The 22534-nt window shown below is 41.6% G+C and overlaps 1 protein-coding gene across 1 annotated transcript; it reads right to left on the bottom strand.

The window, feature by feature from the left end:
* Window positions 1-7331: 7331 nt before the first annotated feature.
* Window positions 7332-15805, bottom strand: grxcr2 (glutaredoxin and cysteine rich domain containing 2; the record flags this gene model as incomplete). Its single annotated transcript, XM_079566001.1, has 5 exons — window positions 7332-7712; window positions 10193-10450; window positions 12173-12282; window positions 15278-15464; window positions 15749-15805. The coding sequence occupies 5 exons, from the start codon at window positions 15803-15805 to the stop codon at window positions 7539-7541; spliced, it is 786 nt and encodes a 261-aa protein (XP_079422127.1). The 3' UTR covers window positions 7332-7538.
* Window positions 15806-22534: the final 6729 nt, after the last annotated feature.

The raw sequence follows: 22534 nt of genomic DNA, 5'->3' as shown, positions 1-22534 counted from the left end.
CTTGGATGATCTTTCCTCATTCATTCCAATGTTCGAAAGGTTCCGTTTCCCCACAAAAAGGGGCGTGAACCTTGCCGTAGTTGTAAAAGCTCATTTTTCCTAGCATTGGCCTTAGCATAACATATAGCCACGCTAGCTTAGTAGCTTACCTTCTTGTGTTTTCCCTCCTCTGGTTTTTGGCTTGGCACTTGAATATTTTCATGAACTCCATAAAAAGGTGGTATTTGTTCACAGTGTTCACTTTGAGGACCTTGAATTTGTTTTAATTGTTTTTCCTTGTGTATTTTGCAGAGGCCAGGCTGTAGATGGTGTGTATCCTCTTTCTGTTTGTCTCTTTTGTTATGGAACTGGAAGAAGAGACCAAGAAGAGTATAACAGTACTTAAACCGTGCTGCGTAGAAGCGTGCTGTGTGGAAAAACACCATGTACCTAATAAATATGTAGATTGTGGTAACTAAAACTGGGTTGAACCATGTTGAAACAAGAAAGAAACCATTCTGTGACCAAAATGGTATGAAAACACATATACGTAGCCCATATAACAATTTGCTTTTCACATCCTTTCACGACGCTGTCCTTGCCAATAAAGCCCAGAAAAATCTAAAAAGAAAAATAATTTGCTCCATTGTCCATTGCCGGTACATCACAACTTAACCAAAACCGGTCTGTTCCGCTTTTCTTCCTGTTTGTCTTTTATGCAAATTAGCAGAAGATGCTCCATTTAACAGTTTTAAAGAGCGCCGCAGTCTCTTGAACTCAGTGGTGTTCTCTCAGCAGGAGCCGGGCTGAAAACAGGAAGCACTTCATCAGTTTTATGAAACCACCGAGAAATACGTTTTAACATTTGCAGGCCTCGCTCGGCTCTACTGTATTCTGTTTGTGACTCAGTGGTTCGTCAGATGTTTTGGAGAAAAAAATGCAAATACCGCACATTCGCTTTGAAGTGCTTTCCGTCCCCTATCTCAAAGCAGCCGGCATTGGAGCTGTAGGTTTAGAGGTAAATGTTTTTGCCCTGGCTAATAATCAGAATGTGACTGGTTGTGACAGAACTGTATACTCTAAAAATCACCAATGTAAAAGAAATCAAAAGAGGGAGACGAACTATACAGGTATGGATTTCTGAAACTTGTGTGAATGAAACAAAACGCTTCAGGTATGTTTGATGCAACTATGACATAATAAGAGGGCAAAGCTAAGTCTATTTAGGCCCTTTAAAACTGGTAGTAAAAGGAAGGCACAGTTTGATAATCCCTCTCAAATTACATGAGCACACGCTGGGGTTAAAAAGTCAGCGACAAACAAACACAATGAAACGTGATAGGACAGTCTCGATTAGCTGCTTAAGGTGTTGCTTTATCGTAAATAATGAATTACACTACAAACCGTACACCTCCTGTACACATGTCTGCATGGCCCACGGGGAAATGTCGCTCGTGTTCAGAGCTGATCTCCTCCAACAGACTTCCATTACAGAGAGCATCTGTGGGATTCTACCATCTGCAGTCCCTGACCTCAGACTTTAGCGCCGGTGAGGGCTACAGATGATCAAGTCAGTGCAAACGAACATTTCTTCAGATGTTTTGTCAGGTTTTGCCATGTCATATCATTATGGAAATGGGTATTGCAGATAAAAGACGTTTGATTCCAACACTGTGTGAGGCCTTTGTGCTTTGGTAAGTTGGTCTCCCACGTTAAACATTCCATAATGTTGTATTACAGTAAGATATGACGGTGAATATGAAACAAATTATACGTTAAAAGACTTTGAAACTTTGTCGTTACTGGAAAATATATGCTTAAATAGAAACTAAGACAGGTCCTCCAGATGGACTCAATGATGGACGTGTAGAACTGCACCAGTGTCTTGGTCTGCAGCTTAAGTTTCCTCTTGAAGCACAACCAGCGGCTCAAGTCTGAAATGAATATGTGCCACTGCTGATACCTTGCAGTCGTTGCTGTACTCGTAGGGCCATTTCCGTAGTGAAGTGTTGCCGCGGTAGCCCCCGAGCTGCAGTAGTCACCACCATGCGACTGTCTGTCGCAGTAGTGGTCCTTGTAGCGGTCGTACTGATGGGGGCGCTGTCCACCCCCATTCATTCATGAACATGCTTTCTGCATTCATACGCTACGGTAATTAATAAGGGGAAAAACGGTCCTGAGAAAAGCTAAAGTCCCTGTGACATTGTAGTCACGCTCAGCCTCAGACCATAGTGCTATAGCACAGACTGCGGCGTGCGAGAGCAGCATGTGAGTCCATGTGTGCTGACCGTGTCTCATTAACGTAAACTCATAAACAATAGAGCTATATTCAGCTCGTCATCGTTACGTTATCGTCATTAAAAAAGGTGCATCGTAACCCTAGCGTAATGATATCGTTATAGTTTTTTTATTTTTTTTATTTATAGTTATAGTTTCCGTTGACGAAAACAACACTACTCCAAAACACTTCAAAAAATGTATAAACAAGACTGAAAGATATTGAATCTAGGAACAACTGCTGATGAAAGTGCTTGGAGAAAACATCCTTTGAAAATCACAATTTCCCAGAAAAATCTATGGAGGGAAGTAGGTTACACAGTTTATTGCATGTTCCTAGTGAAAGCTTATTTTCTTAGAGACTTTTGCCTGCAGAAAAAGCATTGAATGCAGATTGCCCTCTGCATTCAACGCTTTTTCCCCAAGGGAACAGTAAAGGATAACTTTACCTTTTATTTAAACCAGATGCTCTCCCTGGGTGTCTGCCTTTCAGCAAAAAAGTGCATGTGTTTGCACCCCAAGAAGTGTGAATGAAGTGCAAATGAATGATCGTCTCTAAGTAGGTTTGTGTCTTCTAAGTTCTTGTTCACGGAATACACCCACCTCAGGCCCACAGCACATCCATCCACTATGATTAAGATGAAAAAATAAAGCATGTTAAGACTACAAATAAAGATCTGTATGCCTTCCACCTAGTTATTTCTATGCAGATTGTCGAACACCGGAACTGGCAGCTGCTAAACTACAATGGGACTGATGGTGTGGAGATGAGGAGACAGCATGACGAGTACTAACTAAATGGAGAATGTAACTGTTTGCGTCTCTGCACGCAGTGTAATCATATTCTTACAGGAGCGTATTTGATTAATGCACAGTCTGCTGCAGTCTGCTGCGTGTTGCATAGAGCCACGGGGCTGGTCGAGATCACAGATAGATTTCTAATGCTTCATAAATTACCACCAGGCGAATGTCTCCAGTGTGTTCATATCCAGCCATTGTTTGCCATCTGCTGTGATTAAACGGCATTATGTGTATGATAATGGAAGTCTAAAACAAATGACTGCTGTATGCACTTCCAACCATACATCACAGATTTGGATATAAGCTCGGGGAAATATAAAAGGGGAAGGCAGCGGCAAAATGTTTAGAAAAAGATTTATTTGATTGAAAAAAACAGTCATTGAAGCGATCAGCTCACCCTTATGTCCAGGTTGACAAGATAACATTTACAACTTATTGGCTCAGGGATATGTGTTGTTTGTTGCTAATATAAAAATGTATATAATTAATATTTTTTGTCAAACCAAAATCTGATTTGACAAATTATGAGCAATTGAGCAATTTCTGCGAGATGCCCTTCCCAACACAATTGTCTTGTGACACATGGATTAGATATAAAGATTAAGTTTAAAGTTAAGATATAAAACTTTCTATGGTTAATTTATCTTCATTTTATTCAATTTATTTATTCAGTTTATCTTCCTCCAGGACATTGTTAATAATACTAAATTTGTAGGATCAACAAGGGGCTAATTCAAAGATTGTATTTCATGTCAAGACATTCTTACACATTTTTGACAATCTGTTTTTAACTGTGTGTTTATGCTATATTTTTATGCTATATTTTCCAGGTCCATTTGAGATTTTTTGACTCTTGTTGGCTTTTTTGTGCCTCACTGATTAATCTTCTGTTTTTCCTTTCACATGACTGAAGATTATTTTGTCTAGCACTTGTACCTGATTATCCTTTTTTTTTTGCTCCCGTGTTCAAAAAGCAGGCCTGAGGCTCTGTGACCTAATTCTCTAACACCTTGCCTCTCCTGAGAAAGATGGAGAGAGAGGGATCTAAAATGTCTGTGTTAAAATCCCTAGTTTAGACTCAATCGCAGTATGTGGTGTTGGGCCTGTGGGTTAGTAGAACACACACATTAGAGAACTTTTCTCTTTTCTAAAAATAGAATGTATTTTGGAGCTAATTGGTGAGATGGCCGGGCTCCTGAACAGACATACCTGCTATTTATAGGCCTTATAGTTTTTTCTTTATTTTTCTTTTTTCTTTTCCAATAGTGAAAGAAAATGAGTTTACTTATTATAAAAGCAGGGATTCGTTAAAAAAAAAACTTTTGTGCATGATCATCTAATTATAAAGCCTTTTTAGATGTTTTGGATTTATTTATAAATGATCCTCAGACCACCATCATTTATTTTATCCTGCTATACTTCTGAGATCTGACGAGAACGGGCATCGACGAGACTGTATGGCTTTACCCGCTTATTCACAACCAGTGGTTGGTTTCGTGTAAACCAACTAGTAAACCATAATGGGCAAATACAGAAGAGGCCAAAGCCGTCAAAACTACACTAACAGCTGAATGCTACTGAATATGGAGATTGAAGGAATAATGGAGGAAATTGTGAAGTGACATAGCATGATATTGCAAAAATATGATTAAATAGTTACCATTTTACTCTTTAAAGCAGAACTAAGTAACTTGTTTACCTTAATAAATCCTTTTCGTAGTCCCTCTGGGGGTAATACAAGTGTTAATGGGATGATTGGGGGATCTTTCATCTCCCCCTGGTGTCTCTGCCCAGAAAACCACACTTTTCCTGCCTCCGACCCGCCAGCCCCAATACACACTAATGGAAAACATCTCCCTCACTGCTCTCAATACTTGACTGTATTCTGTCTACAGCTTTCCTTTTTGTTGATGAACATTTTGGCCAAACGCTGTTGGTTTATCACGATCAGAAGAAGCTAACAGGCTAACGGGCAAAGCTAACTGTGGGCTAGCACCACTTTAGCAGTGTTTACAGCCAAGATTGTGTGAAGAAAAAAAAAATCTCCATTGTGTAATTGGATTGTGGCACAATGTACAATATCCCTCTATCCCTTTGTCTTTTCTGTCAACGTAGGATTTATTCTCACGGACAATTAATGAGCACAAAAAAACGCAACATGCCACAATAGCTGCAGTGGTGCTTGTGGCCTCTAGGGGGAAAAGTTACTTAGTTCTACTTTAAGGGGAAATTAAAAGATTTACTCAAGCTGTTCATACTGTATGTATATTAATGGAATGGAACCTTATTTGAGGAGTTTTATGAATTAAATCCACACACTGACAGAAGCGCCGTACAACATATTGAAGGGAGGGGATAATAGTACATAATGCTCTCGGGCTCTAAGGTTTCTCCATAACTCCACCTCTGAGGCCGTGGTCAGTGCTCCCAGTGTTAGCCTGATCTTGATTGATCATCTTTGCTGCAGAATACAGATTGTGTGGAGAAAAATGCCACTTCAGCAGCTCCACAAAATAGGCTGCGCGAGGTTTATTTGATCACACACCAGATAAACATAATATAGGGCCGGAGCCTGGGCATTCCTTTTGTGTAAGTTGTGAAGCAGTCAACCTCAGTATAACAATCCATACTGCAGGGAGCATGTTTTTCATAAATACTATTACCAGTTCTAGTCTTTATTTGATTTAGAGACAATTTGATAACTTTTTTTTTTGAGTACACAATTACTTTCGTCATGGTTAGATCCTAGTTTAGGAATGGATTCATCCAACTTGAGACCCTATTCTCAATTTGGATGAGAATAGGCAAGTTAAAAAAAAAGTGGTTTGGACCATTGCTAGTTGAGGTAGAATATGACTCTTCCACATACTTTCAGAAGATTATACTTATTATCAAAATCAAAATAATGAAGGCATGATGCGGTGATGAAGGTCTTTTATTAATGTTCAACTCAAAGAATGTATGCAACAGCGTTCTTGCTCAATCTCCCGAACCTTGATTACATGATGTACAGTGTAAAACCAAATAAATTTCTTTACCAAATATCACCATAAAAAGCTTCAAATTAACCTAAAAAAGTGTATTTTTTTATGTAGAGAGTGCGCCCCAGACCTCATTGGCTCGATAATGGGTTGTCTCCCATCCTCATTATGTCATTTATACCTGCGCTTTTGTCCATTCCTCTGTGTTTTGAAGCCATGAAAGAGCGTCAATTATCCTATGTCTAACATGGCAGGAGCGGGTGTAACAAAAAGGCTTTTATTCTGAAATAGAAATAGCTCAGATGAAAGGATAACCTGATCATTTTGCATGAATTTAATTATACTGATGATAACCCTTTAGTCACACCAGTGTTTTTTTTTTTTTTTTGTTTATCTGAAGGAAGCCACAGAAATAATGTCACAACAAAGAAGTGATTATGCGCCGGTCTTATCGCCTGCACATTCACTGCGCACCGTAATTGTGTTTTTTTCTATTTATGCTTCAAAGTCACAGGCCCTCAGCGTTCTTCTGTCACAAAGCTGCTGGCCCAGGCTGGAGAAATGGTTTTCACGGAGTGGTGCGGGGCCGGCAAGTGATACAGATTCATTTCATCCGGTGAGGCTCTCGATTTAGTTCAAGGCTCAAAGCAAACACATTTATTTTGTCTCCAGTGTGGCCTTCTTAGAGACAAGGCGAGGAGCTCGTTGTAGAGCTTCTGTTCCTCCACATGTTTATAGTTTCTAAACAACTCCTGATGGGTAGGTGCAGAAGAAGGTGTCCCATGGAAGCCCTGGATTAGGCAATTTGGGTTTATTTTTCAACATGTGTCTACTGTATTATGATATTATGGTTTCTTTTAGCTTTCTTCTTGAAGTTGTGTTTATTATATTCAGTAATCCTGCATATTCCCTTCCCCATCCACCAACTGATAGCATGACGTGGCGCACTCTTCCTCAAATACATTTTCTGGATGGTGTGAAAAGAGTTTAAATAATTGTTGAATTTAAAGCAGTGCTAAGTAACTCATACCTCTAGAGGCCGTCCATGAGAGTAAATACTACGCTGACAGAAAAGACAAAGGGAGAGGGGCATACATCCAATTACACAATGGAGATATTTTTTTTGCTTAGACAGTCACATACTTCACACTCGCGAGCAAATCTAGCTTTGGTGCTAGCCCAAAGCTAGATTTGCCCGTTAGCCTGTTACCTTCTTCTTCGTGATTCCATCAGTGTGTATTGGGGCCTCTGACACGGAGGCAGCGAAATTGCAGCTATGGTTTTCTGGCCAGAGACACCAGGGGGAGATGAAAGACCCCCAATCAACCCATTAACACTTGTATTACCCCCAGAGGGACTACGGAAAGGATTTATTAAGGTAAACAAGTTACTTAGTACTGCTTTAAGTTACTGAGACAACCCTGGCGCAACACAAACACAGGGACAACACTTGTCTCTCTTTCACTCAGTGCCCCTCCTTTCGCCCAGTTGAGGGATGTGCTAGTTGGCGGCACAGGACGGGCAGCGCTCCAGGCCGTGGGGGTAGCAAGCCTGGCAGCGCAGGTCACTGATGGACTCGTTGAAGCGGTTGGCCAGCATCGACAGCTTACTGCCGTGACACAGGGAGCACGGGGCGCAGCCGGAGCCTCCACAGAGCTGACAGCTGCCGGGCTCCTGCACAGAGGAGAGAGGGGCATTTCATGGGCAATCGCATGGGTAGGTAAAGAGTGAGATGTTAATGGGGTCACTGACTGTCTAGAAGTGAAAGAAATTGTAGCTGCACAGTTTGCTTTCAAGTTGGCAATAAGTGGATACAGAATTTACTGAACATTTGCCAAGTACAGCTTTCATCTTATTGGTATAGTCAGGAGCTCAAGTGTCACGCCCATCGGAGTGCTACGGGTAAAAAATAATAAACCTTTTGAAAATGAAAATAGCATTAGGAGTTTATAAAGGCCATGCTTTGACACCAAGAGAAGATTTATTTCAAGTCGGTACTTTTCTTCCCCTTAAATGCCTATCATTGTTAGTCAGCACATAAGATTCGTTTTTGACAAGTTCACAGTGATTTTTATTACTTTCTAGCCTTTGAAAAAGGAAAATAGTTAAAGTGAATAGAAAACATTTGACGGTTAAACAAGGATTGTGTCATGGCATCCCCTGTACTTAGAGCCTGTTCAAAGGAAAACTCAAAAAAGCCCCAAATGACTGATGTGACTGGCCAAAGTGAGAAAAGAGACCGTGCCATACCGGATCAGCATTTACAGTATTGTCCTATATGCAATGAAACACTCTTTACAAGATCAGGAAAATGTGGCTCTTGGAAGTTAATTCAGGTCTTTGTGCAGCAGCCAGTTGGTCATTACTTATAGATTTACAGTATGAATCGCTGACTGGACACTCATTCTGCGAAATGAGGAATTGGCTCACAATTAGAAAGTAGACGGTAACTAACTAACTACTAAATAAACACTCCAGAGAACCTACCTGTACACAAAGCATAGAAGTGAAATGGACTACCTTTACATCCAATACAGAGTAATGTACTGTGACAGCAATCCTATTTGTACCTCCACAATGGCGCAATGTAGTGTGTCGGGATGAATACCATTTAGCGAAATATTGTTGACGAGAAGAGATCAAGCAAAATATGATGTAGAAAAACAAGGCTGAAGTCAATAACAGCGAAAGGCCTGTAGCCACTCAATAAATTGCAAGGAAGATAAATTAATTGGATTGACTTTCCTGCAACAAGAAAATTGTTAAAAAAGAATACAGAGAAAAGCTGCAGGACACCGGAGCCTATAATCAGCTTTGGGGGAGCGTGAGAGGGGGCAGTAATAACAGAGAGGTTGTATATCCTTGTAGGACAGTGGTAAGTGGTAACAATATGCTGCAAGGGCACGGTGAAAAAGTGTGGACTCATCAGGAGTGCGCTCAGTTGACAGATAACACAGGGACAATGGCACCGTGCAGTTGTCCAATGAGGAGACATAAAAGAGAGGCACAAATAGGCCGTTTATACCCGACAGCACAGAAGGGCATTGTAAATAAGTATATTATATTCTGAACAGCAAAGAGGACCTGCCCTCTTCTTGTATTTACCCTACTACAATAGCAAAGTACACGGGGATGCCAGTTAGGGATGGGCGATACCACATTTTTTGGAATCGATATGATACCGATACTTTTGGGGTCATTTTTCTCTATACCAATACCAATACCGATACCGGTTATTTCTATATGGGTGAATGTATTTCAATCAATATACATTTTTTAAAACTGGTTATTTTATATAATTAATAGGTACATTAAAATGATATTACTTTAACTGGTTAATTATACAATGTTAATGTGAAATTAAATACATAAACAAAGTTTAAAACTAATACTTTAATGACAAACAGAATCTAAACCAGAATGATATGGCTGGTTTAGTTCAATTCCCTGCTGCTATGGACTGTTTTGGCTCAGAGCAAAGATGTAAATTGTCCATTTATGTTTAAAATTGCTGCCACGCCTACTTTTTACATATGCAAATTAGTATCGATACTTTTGGCCCAATATCGATTCTCAAAAAGTAGCCGTTTGGTATCGCTATATCGATACTGTGGTATCGATCCGCCCATCCCTAATGCCAGTATGGAGCTTTGGTAAATGAAGTGACCTTTTTATTACCTTTTTAGTACCGTTTTGGTGGTGCGCTCAGTAGCAGCGGCTCAGGACTATCACCTGAACACAATATCATTGAACGGTTGTACAAATGACAAATAAAGCACTTACTTACTTACTTGCTTACTTATTTACTTTGGATTATTTTCTTCATGTCATGCTCATGCTAATATTTATTTTCAGATCATCACAGCTCACTTTGCCACACTTGGCATTGTCGACAGGATTACATTTAACAACTATCTCCCCACTCTGCCACATTTGTAAACAAAATACAGGTACAATGCCTTTCATTTCTAGTATTAAATGCTGTTAGGGAATGTACATGTTCGCCTCAAATGAATGAAATGACTTTGTTTATAAAATGGTTGTGGTAAAAGACAAGCAGAAGGACACAGTGATTCTGACACGGTCAGTAAAAGATGCGCACAGTGGAAATAAAGCTCAGCCCACATGAGGTCCATTTGACCAGGGTCCATTACCTTGCCCTCTGTGAGTTTGCCCTCTCTCTCCACTCTCTCCTCAGATGGCTGGGAGCTCGTCGCTCTCCTCCTCCTGCTGCCTCTCTCTTTGGCCTTTGGGCGCCCCTCCTTCTCCACAGCATGTCCTCCATGGTGTTGCTTTGTCTCCGGCTTCTTTGGAGGAGGAGGAGGAGGCGGAGGCGGAGGCGGAGGATGAGCTCTGATGATGCGTAGATTACTGGTGTAGATGATGATTTTACCAAAGTCTAATACTGTATTCTGGAAGAAAGTCAAATAAACAGAAAAAGAGGGAAAAGCTCAAACAATAGTTTTGGGGCAAGTGCTTAACATGTCGAATCTTTTACTAGAAGTTACATTTGCCCAAAAAGGACCTGAAGTACACATGAAACAAAGCATGCATATCTGATTCTATAAGCTTCTGCAATGTCAAAACATCAAGATTATATTGATATTGATGCTCGGAGAGTGTGACCACTGCGTAAAGCCCTGTCCAGCACATCCCAAAGGTTCTCAATGGGGTCAAGATCTGGATTCTGTGGTGTGAAAATGATGTCTCGTGCTCCCTGAACCACTGTTTCACAATATGAGCCTGAGGAATCCTGACATTGTTGTCTTAGAATAAACTAGTGCCATTAGGGAAGAAGAAATGAAGCCTAGGCATTAATTCAACCTGGGAGACGATTTCCAGCATCACATACCTCCAGCCAATGATCGCTTCCGAGAGGGCCACGCCTCCACCTCAGCCATCAGCGTAAGAGCCACACCTCCATAGCAGCCAATCATCGCCCTCGGTCCCGCTTTTAAGCCCCAGCAATCATGGTTCGTTCGCTTCCCAGCTGCGCTGCGACCCACCTCCACCCCATCTCCGCCTCTTCCATCCACGGCTTCTACCTGCTGCAGCTTCACGGATCTTCCATACCACCACCAGTGTCCAGGCTCCGGGGGAAGGCATCCCTAACTACAAGCTGTTTATCCATACTGACTTTCATACATCGATGTCTACCGCCGGGGTCTGATCGCCAAAACTAATATACATGTCAATAAATCTTCCTAATCACCGCTTTCGTCTGTTTGAGTCTATCCAGGTTGAAATCCATTGATGGAATAACCTGGTAATTCAGGATGCCAGATTATCTCATTTTTGGGCACACAGTGTTGCTGAACCTACTCCTGATCAACTGCAGGGACACAAAATAAGTAACAGTTAGTTAAATCCTGGATTAAATATTCATCTATTTTTAACAAATTCATTTAATTTTAATTGAATTGAATTTAGAATCTTGGCTATTTTGTTTTCTTGCATTCATGATAAATCCTGCCTTTGTTACTAAGCATTTCTTTGGTTTGATGACAAAAGATTGTGACACTGGTGGACAATATAATCCCACTCAGGATTCGCAGCACGAATAAGAGGCACCAATGAAATGAGCCATTTAACAACTATTGTCCCAACAGCGACATAAAACATCCTCATTTTCCAATCATACTTTTTGTATCCTCAGATTGAATACACAAAGAAGTCAATGTTTTATCTGAATCTAAATACTTATCAGTGATTTAACTGATAGACTCTTTTGGCTGTATGGCATGATCCCAAACTACTATACCACAATAACATAATTGTAGAGACTTTTTTTTATCTGTACTGTTCTATAATGTTTGTGAAAAATGAGAGAGAAATAGTTTACATCGGCAAAGTCATAGCAAAACAAATTGCTATGCAGTCACTGGAACCGTGAAGTAGTTTGCTTTCAAAGACGTAAAGTTTTGCGCGATTAGTTCCTTTTCTCAGATGTGATAATCAGACATGAGAGTGCAAAAAGGATGGGGGAAAAAAAAGAAAAGAAACAACAAATCAAGAGACGACTATTCAGACTTTTTACACTTTGGAGTCAGACTTCATGAATAATACTGTTTAGTGTGCTTTTCTCTCACTCATTCCAACAGAAGTGAAGTGGCAGCCGGAGGAGTGTTTCTTACTTGAGCGTCTCCATCGTCTGCGCCGCTCTGGCCTGCAGCCGCCTTGTAGGTCCCCACTCCGCGATACACATTGATCCGGTGCGCGATCAGACCCGTGGGAGGGTAGGCACCTGCAGACACACCACAACGGGCTGTCAGTGCACAAGACAGGAGCTGGATGTGCTGTGTTTGCTTGTTCTCTCCCCGTGTGGGTTTCCTCCAGGTGCTCCGGTTTCCCCCATCAACCCAAAACCTGCACAATGGGTAATCTTCCAGCCAGGTGATCCTGACTATTCCCCGGGCACAGCCGGTTGCCCCAGTGACATCATGGGTTAAATGCATGATGTCCATACCAATAATGGAAATCACGAGTATTAAAATGATTATTTGTTGCCTTTAAAAAAATGTTTGTATTATACTTATTATCTCAAAAAATCTATGCAAAATATTTTCTTTGGACAGTTAAAAAAAAGTCCTAATTGTATTGAATATGCTCAAGTTTCTATACTAATCTCTCTCATAGATCTATAGTATAGAGCATTTCTATACTAATGTCTCTCATTAGTATAGAAATGCTCACGTTTCTATACTAACTAGCTGAGACCCGGCCTTCGGCCGGGCCTCGCTAGTCTCCACATTTGATATTCTGAGATTGTGAGTGATTACAAAGAAATGTCCAACCCGTCACACAGTTCAGCTGTAGACCAGTGGTTCCCAACCCATTCCAAAAACTATGGCCACTACAAATGAGTAAAAGAATGAAGGCAAAAAACAATTTCAAACAAACTGCAATTGGAGTGTTTGATGCACCCGTGCTCCTTTCTTATAAACTACAACAATATTTTCGCTAAACTCGGGGAACAGGATTCAAGAGACAGTGGAATAATTATTGATAAATATTAGGGGTTCAGCTTTAACGGTTTGGTTCACGGTGCAGGACCCGTGGTTTGGTCCATCACGGTAGTGTACAATAAAAAAAATAATGAGTAGGTTTTGAACTGAAATAGCCTAGTGATCGTTATTAGACAGTATTTATAACCTTACAATAAAATTGGCAATGCGTTCAAAGCTGCTTTAGAAGAAAATGTACCTCTGGGCTCACAATACGTGAAAGCACAATAGAAAACAAATGGTACAGCAGCAAAGGAAAAAAAAAAAAGAAAAAAAACTACGCAGTGCAGGCCATGCGCTCGTTAAGTTGTAGTTTCATTTTCGCTTTTACTCACACGGAGGATAAATCAGTCGGAGCAGCGCGTTTGATTAGAGGCTCGTGTTTGAGCAGGTTTTGTTGGATGATGGAGGTTCTGTTTGGATGCGTTTTTGTGACAACGGGTTGTCCTCGGACAGCAGCACCACCAACCACGCACACACTCAGTACTGTCGCCAGGCTTCCTGGTGTTCCCAAACGGTCTCCCATCACAGTCCTAACCAGGCCCTTCCCTGCTTAGCATCCGAGGAACGGTCTCCCATCCCAGTTCTAACCAGGCACTTCCCTGCTTAGCTTCAAAGTCGGTATGGGAAATAAACATGGCGGCGCCCAGGCGGCGGCCATTGAGATAGCCTTTTCTATAATAGATTCTCTATTGAGAGATCTATGTCACACCTGCCCCCTGCTGGCCAGCACTCACACCTGCACAAGCAAACCGAGCAAAGTGTTTATGTCAGACTAAAGCATGTGAAATGCGAAGGGAACAGAAATAACCATCGCAGCGGCATGAAATAATGCAAGTTTGCTTTGAGCTGCGTTTGTGACATTGGCTCCTCTGAAGAGTTTTAGACTCTGCTACCCACAACCAGCGCCTGGGCAAAGGATATAGAGGCTTCTAAACTTATGTTCTCCTTTCAGCAAAAGGTGTCAGTAGGGTTATCTCAAGAGCTACGTATAAAAATTATTAAAATTATCCGTGACAAACACAACAGTTCTAATCACGCTGGATCATATGCGTTCAAACAAACCGCTTTCTGCACTTCGGATGGAAAAGCGGGAGGACATACTTAAAGGAAGAGGCCACCGTTTTTACATACTGAGACATGTTCTTGCATGAGCTAAGACGAGTTGATGCATACCGGTCTGGTCTTTGTGCACGCAAAACGACCAAAGATGTTATTAGCATTTAGCCTCTCCCAATGTATTCCTATAGCTCCAAACATGGTGAAGTTGGAAGCTACCACACACTTCCACAGGCACACACAAAGACCAGACAGGTACGTATCAACTCGTCTAAGCTCAGGTAAGAACATATCTCAGCATGGAAAAACGGTGGCCTGTTCCTTTAATAATCTTTTTTTTTTTATGCTATTTGTGTAATTGTTTAGTGTAATAATCAGAATTGTAATTTAATTTAGATTAATTGCACAGCAATGGAGTAGTGTTTTAAGCGCATCTTTGAGCAAACTTTGGATCTTCAGTGAGGGGGAGCAAGAGGATGGGTGGAGGCACAGGCTTATTTAGAGATTGAGTGGACATGATACTACTGGATATTGTGTTTAACTGTTTTAGGTCAATGTGGCATTTTCTAAAAAACTGTACGATAGTATTTGAGATGACTATCAAACTGGAGGAGGCTGTAGGAATAGCCTTCAGATCATGAGGAAAATCTACACACACACACACAGGACAAACATGCAAACCTCAGAAACACACCAAGTCAACACCTGCGCTTTGAGATGAGATAGCCAACCTTTTGCAACTTCATTTTTTTCTCATGAATTTTATTTAATCAAAAATGATCTCAAAACTTTTTTTTTTTTTTTTTTTTTCTGTTGCCAATTATCAGTCCAAAAACTGCCATTTCCCTTTTTCTCCAGATGAATATAGAAAAGTGAACTGCCCCCTCAAAGACCCAATCATTTCAGTGACGTGTGGGCTGTTATTCCGCCTAATCAAACAACACGACTGCTCATTTCATCATCACATTCACATTCAACGAGTTCTGTTCAAACACTTCTCACTCGCGGGAAAGAGGTGTCATTTCACGGATGCATGTTGAGCCAATCATGCACGTAGCATTTTATGGAAATCAGGCCTCCTTCAGCACAGCAATTGCGCACACAGAGCTTGGTATAGTGCCTGCTTTCTCCCTTCCTCAAACCTGAGCCCACACGAACAGATGAACGTAAAAGTACCAGGGTGGTCTGCTCCGGGGCCCTCCTCAAAGCCGCAGTACTGGTCCATCTCCAGGTGGCTGGGCGGGATTTTCCTGTGCACAAAACTGTGGGGGTATTTCTCCGCGGGACTGTCCAGTTCCTGCCCATCCTCGTACACGTGTTTGAGCACCCGACCGCTGTACGACGACGCCAACTTGAACCGCACCTGGGGTTTGGAATCGAGGACAAAATTAGGGTACCTGCAGGGTTCCTTCTGGTGGTACTCAAGGCCCCTTGCAGCTCTGTCTTCATTTACATACACAGTGGCACATGCTTTCGTCGAGTTTTATCATCCTAAAAGTGTTTACGGGATCGAGCAATCACAAGACAGCATGTCAGCATAGGAGGACATTCAGCTTATACTGTACAAGTGTTCCCATGTTAGATTAAACTAAACATAACGTAAAGTTTCTCAACATGATGAGACAAATTAGACAGTTTTTGGCCAACCTTCCTGGGCTTGGTGCTCTCGTAGCGCTGGTCCAGTTTCTTCTGTAGCTCCTCCATGGCTGAATCTTTCGTTGGAGTCAAAAACTAAAGAAACAAACTTCAATCCATCAGCTGCCCTTGGACTTATCCCTGTGGCTCCTGGTGGGATCAAAGTTCGCCCGGATGGCAAAAAAGAAGAAAAAACTAGACAGAAATCCCACTCCGGCTCCCTTTGTACAACGTAAAGTACTTCTTTCTATATTTTGGCGTGTGCTAGAGTGTGCTTGCTTTCCCCGTCAGGCTAACCTGCTGTTTTAGGCTCCCACCTTTCCAGCTCCACGCTTAATTATTCACAGCGGGATCGTATTTACACAGAGAGAGGCAGGGGAAACCAGAAGCTGTGTCATTAAATAATAATAGGCACTAGAATAGGGCAGTGTGAGAGAGTGGGCGGGGGGCGGTGATGCGCTAAAAGTCGCCGTGACGTTTGATACGTGCGCTTTCACGAGAAGTTCCCTCGACGTCAGGTTTGTGCCGTGATGACTTCAGCGCTCTCTGCATGTGTCGGATGTAACAGTGGCGCAATTAGAAATAATTCAAGACTAGATAAAAGAAAAACACATACATGAAGGTAAAAGTGGATCACCAGAAGACTAGTTTATGCATTTTCTACTCATGCAGTATTGTCTTATTTACATATCAGACCTGATGTTGCAATACAGGCCACATCAAATGGTAAATTGAGTGCAACATGTTCATAAAATAGCATATTAATTTCTCAGTTTGCACCCTCTATTAGCCTTTCTACCTTTTGCATTATACCTCAAGATTTCGAGAAAATATCACTTGGTTTGATGACATGATTATAGTCACTTATACAAAATGCATTCAATGCATCCTGTTCCTCGTTTTAAGCACTCGTAACGAGAGCAGCGTAGCAAAAACAAAACAGACAGATCCCTGATGGATTACTTATACAGTTGAACTTTAGTGGAGAGTTGAATCACCAAGAGAACGTTGGCGTTGAGGCAAAACAAAAAAGATCAGTGTGTTTTGTTTTCTTTCTCTTTTCTACAGATTCCTTTGGCCAGTTGACTGCAATGTCACAGACAGGATATGATCTCATCGTGAATTTTATTGGATCTATGTTTCTATGTTTTCTAAGTGCGAAAATCATGCCCTGAACTGGATAGATGGCCAGTTGTCAATGTCAAGTTGACTTTATTTCAATTTCACCTGCGTGTGAATACAAGTGGCTTGCAACACACTGTTCCACAGCGTTATAAGTCATCTGGTGGTTCTCTCGACATGAATCTGATTGACTGAACAAAAAGCCCATTTACCCGTGGGCTTGTACCAATCAATTGCCAAATGATCTTAACAAACGCGTTGCTTCGGCGGGACTAGAGGACGATTTGCTGGGAGCAGAGCGGCTGAAATGAGCGAACATGTCCCATATGGATCCCCCTCTTGAGTCCTCTCTCTCTCGTCCTCGCTCCTGTCTCCTCCGCTGACCGAGGCTGCAGTTAATCAGATTGCAGAACAAGCAACTGGATTCAGCCGAGCGAGAAATTGTTTTGGGACGCGACGCGGTGAAGAAACCTCTTAGTGAGCAAGGATCCTCACTGCTTCCACTTTTAAACCTCGGCCATTAAGAACCCGCCTCTCCGTGTCTTCATATTAGCACCACATGTAAATTCTACTGTCTCCATTATCGCCTCTAAATACTCTCTACAGGCTCCATATATGCAGTGCCCTGGAGATGGCAGGAGTTCACTGTGGTAGGCCTAAGCTGTCTCTGCATCTCTCTCGGCACTAATAGGCAAGGCAACTTTATTCATGCCACATATTTCATACACAAGGCGCCTTACAAAAGAAGATATGCAAAATTACAATCAGGGTAAGTTAAGGCAAAGGACATTCATAAAAATGTCAATACATGGGAAATATACAGTACACGAGGTCATGTGCGGATTTTACTTGGGTATTCTGAAAGTCAATATTGTGCAAAATATGACCCAGAGCGCTCAGTCCGTATTTGGTTTAGCCCCGTGGCTTGGCCTTGAAGGGAAAGTGTTGACGGCGTGGGGGAGATAAGGTCCAGAATTATTCCATAGTTCATAAATTTATAATGAATGAGCTTTTAACTTGGTCTCAACATTGGTTCAGTTCTCAGAGCAGGTAGTTCCCCTTCACAGTTAATCCTTTTCCCACCCAAAATATATATTTACTTTCTGCTAGGCAAACAACAATCCACATCGCCAACCGAGCTGTGACAATCCAGTCAGGGCAGACAACCTCTTTCGTGGCCTCACTTTGTGAAAAAAACATATCAATTGCGCTGAGATTCCAGTTAATCAATTCCATGGTTTAGCGGTTTGGGAGGACAGCCAGCAGAGGTCCAAGAAGAAAAATAAAAGTCAGGCAAGGCACTGTCAGAGGCAGGAAAAAAAGCACGAAAGTCAGGAGAGGTCAGAAGACACATCTGCACTCGACAGAGACAGGAAGAGAATCTATGTGATCATTCTGACAACAGTAAATATTTGCATACCATAATTCCATACAAAAATGTTACTAAATCAAAGCTTAATAAGGCGGAGATTGCATTTCCTGCCTATGACCTACCAATATTGACAGGATCAGTATCCATTGATCATACACAAATGAACATAACAGTAACATGAGTTTTGTTTGCTTGTTTTTTCCCCCCCTAAACTTTCAAAGCTCCAGGACAATCACTGGACGTCTTTTTAGCTTCTATAACAGCAAAATCATAACACAGACCACTCAGAAACCCGGCTTACATCCATCCACAAAAACAAAAGTGAATACCAGGTAAGAACAAGGTGACCTGCCCTTTTCAATCTTCAACAAGCATTACCAGTGGAAACCTTTTAAAATAAAACCATTAGCCCTCCTGTCTCTGTATTTCTCTTTCCCCCCCTCAGACACAGATGTAATTTGTACATTTTTGCTGTGCCCTGAGGCGGCCGACGGGGCAGCGGAGAGGAGCGGAGGGAACGGATAGATGGATGGCTCGCTCAAAACTGGAGCAAAAAAAAGGGATTCAAACAGGTCGAATACGAATATGAACAACAATTTATCTCCAGGTCTGTCAGAAGATTGCACTATTTCACTGCATTTAAAGGTCAAGAGAAAATACCTCTGCCTTACAGCGCTCCGAGGGAAATGGCGGATGGACAGGGGGGACAGCGAAATAGTTTCACCACTTTTATACCACCTTGTTCCTTTTTGACAATAACCAGAGTGGAAATCAAATTGGCCATGGACCAGAAGTGTTGGAGAGACTATAAAGAGACAACTTGACCAAGGTACATTGATTGGTTTGTAGAAGAAGGAGAAGGATGCTGAGGTAAACACCTGTTGCTCCAGGGCAAATAACACACAACAATGACTGGGCATAGAAAAAGAGTTAGTAACTAGGAATGTCAAAAATGGGCAACTGTTTAGCCCCTGGTACAATGTGCTTCAACATCTTCATTGCCAAACTCAGTCACACACATTTCCAGGTCTAATACTGCTATCTGACCCGTTTCTGTTCCCCTGTTTGGTTTGTTTTGTTGTCCATTTTGACACGTGTGTGTTCTGTCCTTTTGTTGTTGTTTTTTTCCTTTACTTCCCCCGTGCTGACTGCCTGCCCCGCCCTGATGTTTAACACCTGTGCCTCATTCCCTCATGTATTTATACTGTACCTCCATGTTTCCAGTGTCCTTTGTCCATTCCTTTTCAGCCCTGGTTCCTTTGAGGTTTTGTTCCTTAATTTATTCATGTAATTCCTGGAATATGTTGTGATTCTGGACATGTTCAGTTATCAAAAAACAGATTGGTCGGTCGGACGGGCCCTGTCCTGATCATTGTTGTTGAGCCAAAGACACTGAGAGGGTGCCATGCCATTAGTCTGATGTCTCATTATTCTGAAAATTACCATTGAGCAGAGGTCCTATTAGTCCAAAATGTTTAACCCAGTTGTGTTGTGGACTAGAGAGCCATATACAAGCGTTAGCCCTAACCTTAAGGTCACTGGACTCTTGCCTGAACCTAATTTTGGGCAGGACAATTTCAGTTTTACATATACGTTTTCGGAATAATGAGACACGGACTAATGGGTCGTCGTCGGACTGTGGAGAAGCTGCTAGTCTGGCTCCTATAACTGTAACATATTATCAAACATAATATTTGTTTACATCTCTCGCATTAACAGGAAATAATGGGGACCGCCAAGCTCTAGATCCCGTTCCAAGTCGCTCCCCAAAGGCTTTCTATTTCTACATAAGATTTAGGTAAATATGAAATGAGGCTAAATTAATTTCCGTTCTTCGTGCTGTGTCCAGGATGTATTTCAAGTATCCTCAACGCATAAGCAGCTCTCTGACGTTTTTGTTTTGTCTTCCATGAAAGCTGCTCATGTGGGGGGGGAACAGATTGCACATCCTTAGTTTAGATTAAACCATAATTAGGATGACTGTGCCAAGTTTAGATCATTGACGTAATAGCAAGCTTTGACATGATGTGATGTCAACAAAATACTCGATAACCACAAGCACCCATAACTACTTTATAATTGCATTTTCCATGCAGTTTAACATTACTGGGACAGCCCTGAGTAGCATAGCGTGCTGAAGTTCATGTGAAACGATGATGAAGCAGAAAACTTGCTCGTCCTGAAGTAAAAAAAAAAAAAAGTGTCCGTTTTAAATAGAGGCGCTAATGCATTTACACTTCATTATCTTAATTACGCTGTCCATCAGATGAAAGATGCCCACTCCTTGCCGTATTAATCCTTCATCATTCACTGAGGGAACTGCTCCGCGTGTATTTAATCATCTGTACAGTGAAAACAGAAGCTCAGTCGACCGCGATGGTGCCGTGTGAACTCTCCCCTCTCCATAATTTCATCTTCGCATAAAAAAAAAAAAAGTCAACTCCAAGAAATGATGCATGAGTTTTTCAGCAGCTGCTCACAGGCAAAGGCTGCGGGTCCAGGACAGAAGAACAGGCGAATCAGCACTTCCTCCACCTGACCTTAAAGAAGTGCACGCAGACAAGTGCTTTTCGGGAATGCTTAAATGTATTGTAAAGTTATGTAGGAGACTATGAGAGATGTCTTAGGGAATATGAGGTGACTGAATATATTATTATTCCTTTTTTTGGTCGGATATTGTGTGTTTCTTGACACATGCACAAGCAGCTCGAAACACAACTCCAGGTCCAGGAGGGAACAGCATTGCAACTAGCTTAACCTCTTAAAGCAGTACTAAGTAACTTGTTTACCTTAACAAATGTAGTCCAACTGGGAGTAATACAAGTCTTAATGGGATGATTCTCATCTCTCCCTGGTGTCTCTGGTCAGAAAACCATAATTGCAACTTCGCTGCCTACGGGTTGGAGGCCCCATCAAACACTAATAGAATCACAAACAAGAAGCTAGCAGGCTAACGGGCAAAGCTAACTGCGGGCTAGCGCCACTTAACCAGTTAACTAGAGAAAAAAAGTTTCTCCATTGTGTAATTGGATGTACAATATCCCTCTCTCCCTTTGTCTTTTCTGTCAGTGTAGTATTTACTCTTATGGACAATTAATGAGCAAAAAAACAGAACATGCTACGACACCTGCAGTGGCGCTTAAGGCCTCTAGGGGCATGAGTTGCTTAGTACTACTTTAAAAGCTCTAAAAAGTATTATTTTATTATGTGACTTCTGTGGAGTGAGCATCGCACCTAACATTAACAGTGTCATATAAAAGTGCCGCTCACCACTGGTGCAAGTTAATTCCACATTAACATTTATTTTCTGTGGGAGACGGGAGTGTATGGGAGATGGTGGTCAAGGGGAAAAAAATCTATGTGAACTTCACTTCTGGAACCAGAAGTCACACCCCACTATTGAACATGTCTTTCCAAATTCCTCACTCTCAATGTATTCTTAACCTCTTTTAATAAAAGGTTTTAAGGAAAAATGTGCCACGGGAAAAAAGTTCTGGACGACTCAGAAACAAGAAAGAAAGGAAGGAAGTTTTATCAACACCGAACATCTATCATGGGAGCTGGGCACCAGACCCAGCAGCGGGTGGTCAATAAGCTGGACTCTATATAAACCTTCAGAGTGATTGGAAACACCTTATAGTCTGATGGAAAGAGGCTTGCGTGCTTTGGAACAGAACCCAGTGGGATTATTACTTCATTTGGCTCAACAGTGTTATTGATCTGGGAGTTCTGTGGTATAAGAGCAAATAGAAATTTTATTATTGTCACGAAAATGCAGTGCCAAGAGGGTTTGTTGAAATTGATCGACTATGGAGTAATAGTCGAAGGTGCTGGCTGTGACTACTTAAATATATTAACATCGTTGCAAATGTGACAGGCAGCAAAACCTTTCATTCTTTAGCAAAAATACCACTATGTCTTATGAGAAATAGATGTTTATAACAATGATTGTAATAAAATGTGTCCATAAAACACAGAAAACCGTACATCCACCCCTGATTTTAATTCCATTTCTTTGTTTGTTTTTAGTTTTTCATGTTGTTTTTATTCCTGGAATACATAAAGCAGCTTACAATTTCCTGGCTGGCTTGGCCCAAGCTGCCCGTGTCCTGAAGCCTGACCGATAAGCCCAAAAACAAGAGATCATCAGCGCACAGGCAGGCATTACCGCATGTACAAACAACAGGAACGCTCTCGATAACAGGGAGGCTTGCGCAACAGCTCCATCGCAAAAATGCATTCAACAGAAATATAAATGCAGCACACTCTTTACTGTATGTGCTGAACTCTCTATATAGAAACTC

Source organism: Gobius niger (genome assembly GCF_951799975.1).
Source record: "Gobius niger genome assembly, chromosome: 11".
Lineage (NCBI taxonomy): Eukaryota > Metazoa > Chordata > Actinopteri > Gobiiformes > Gobiidae > Gobius > Gobius niger.
This window is presented reverse-complemented; position numbering and strand designations above follow the sequence as displayed.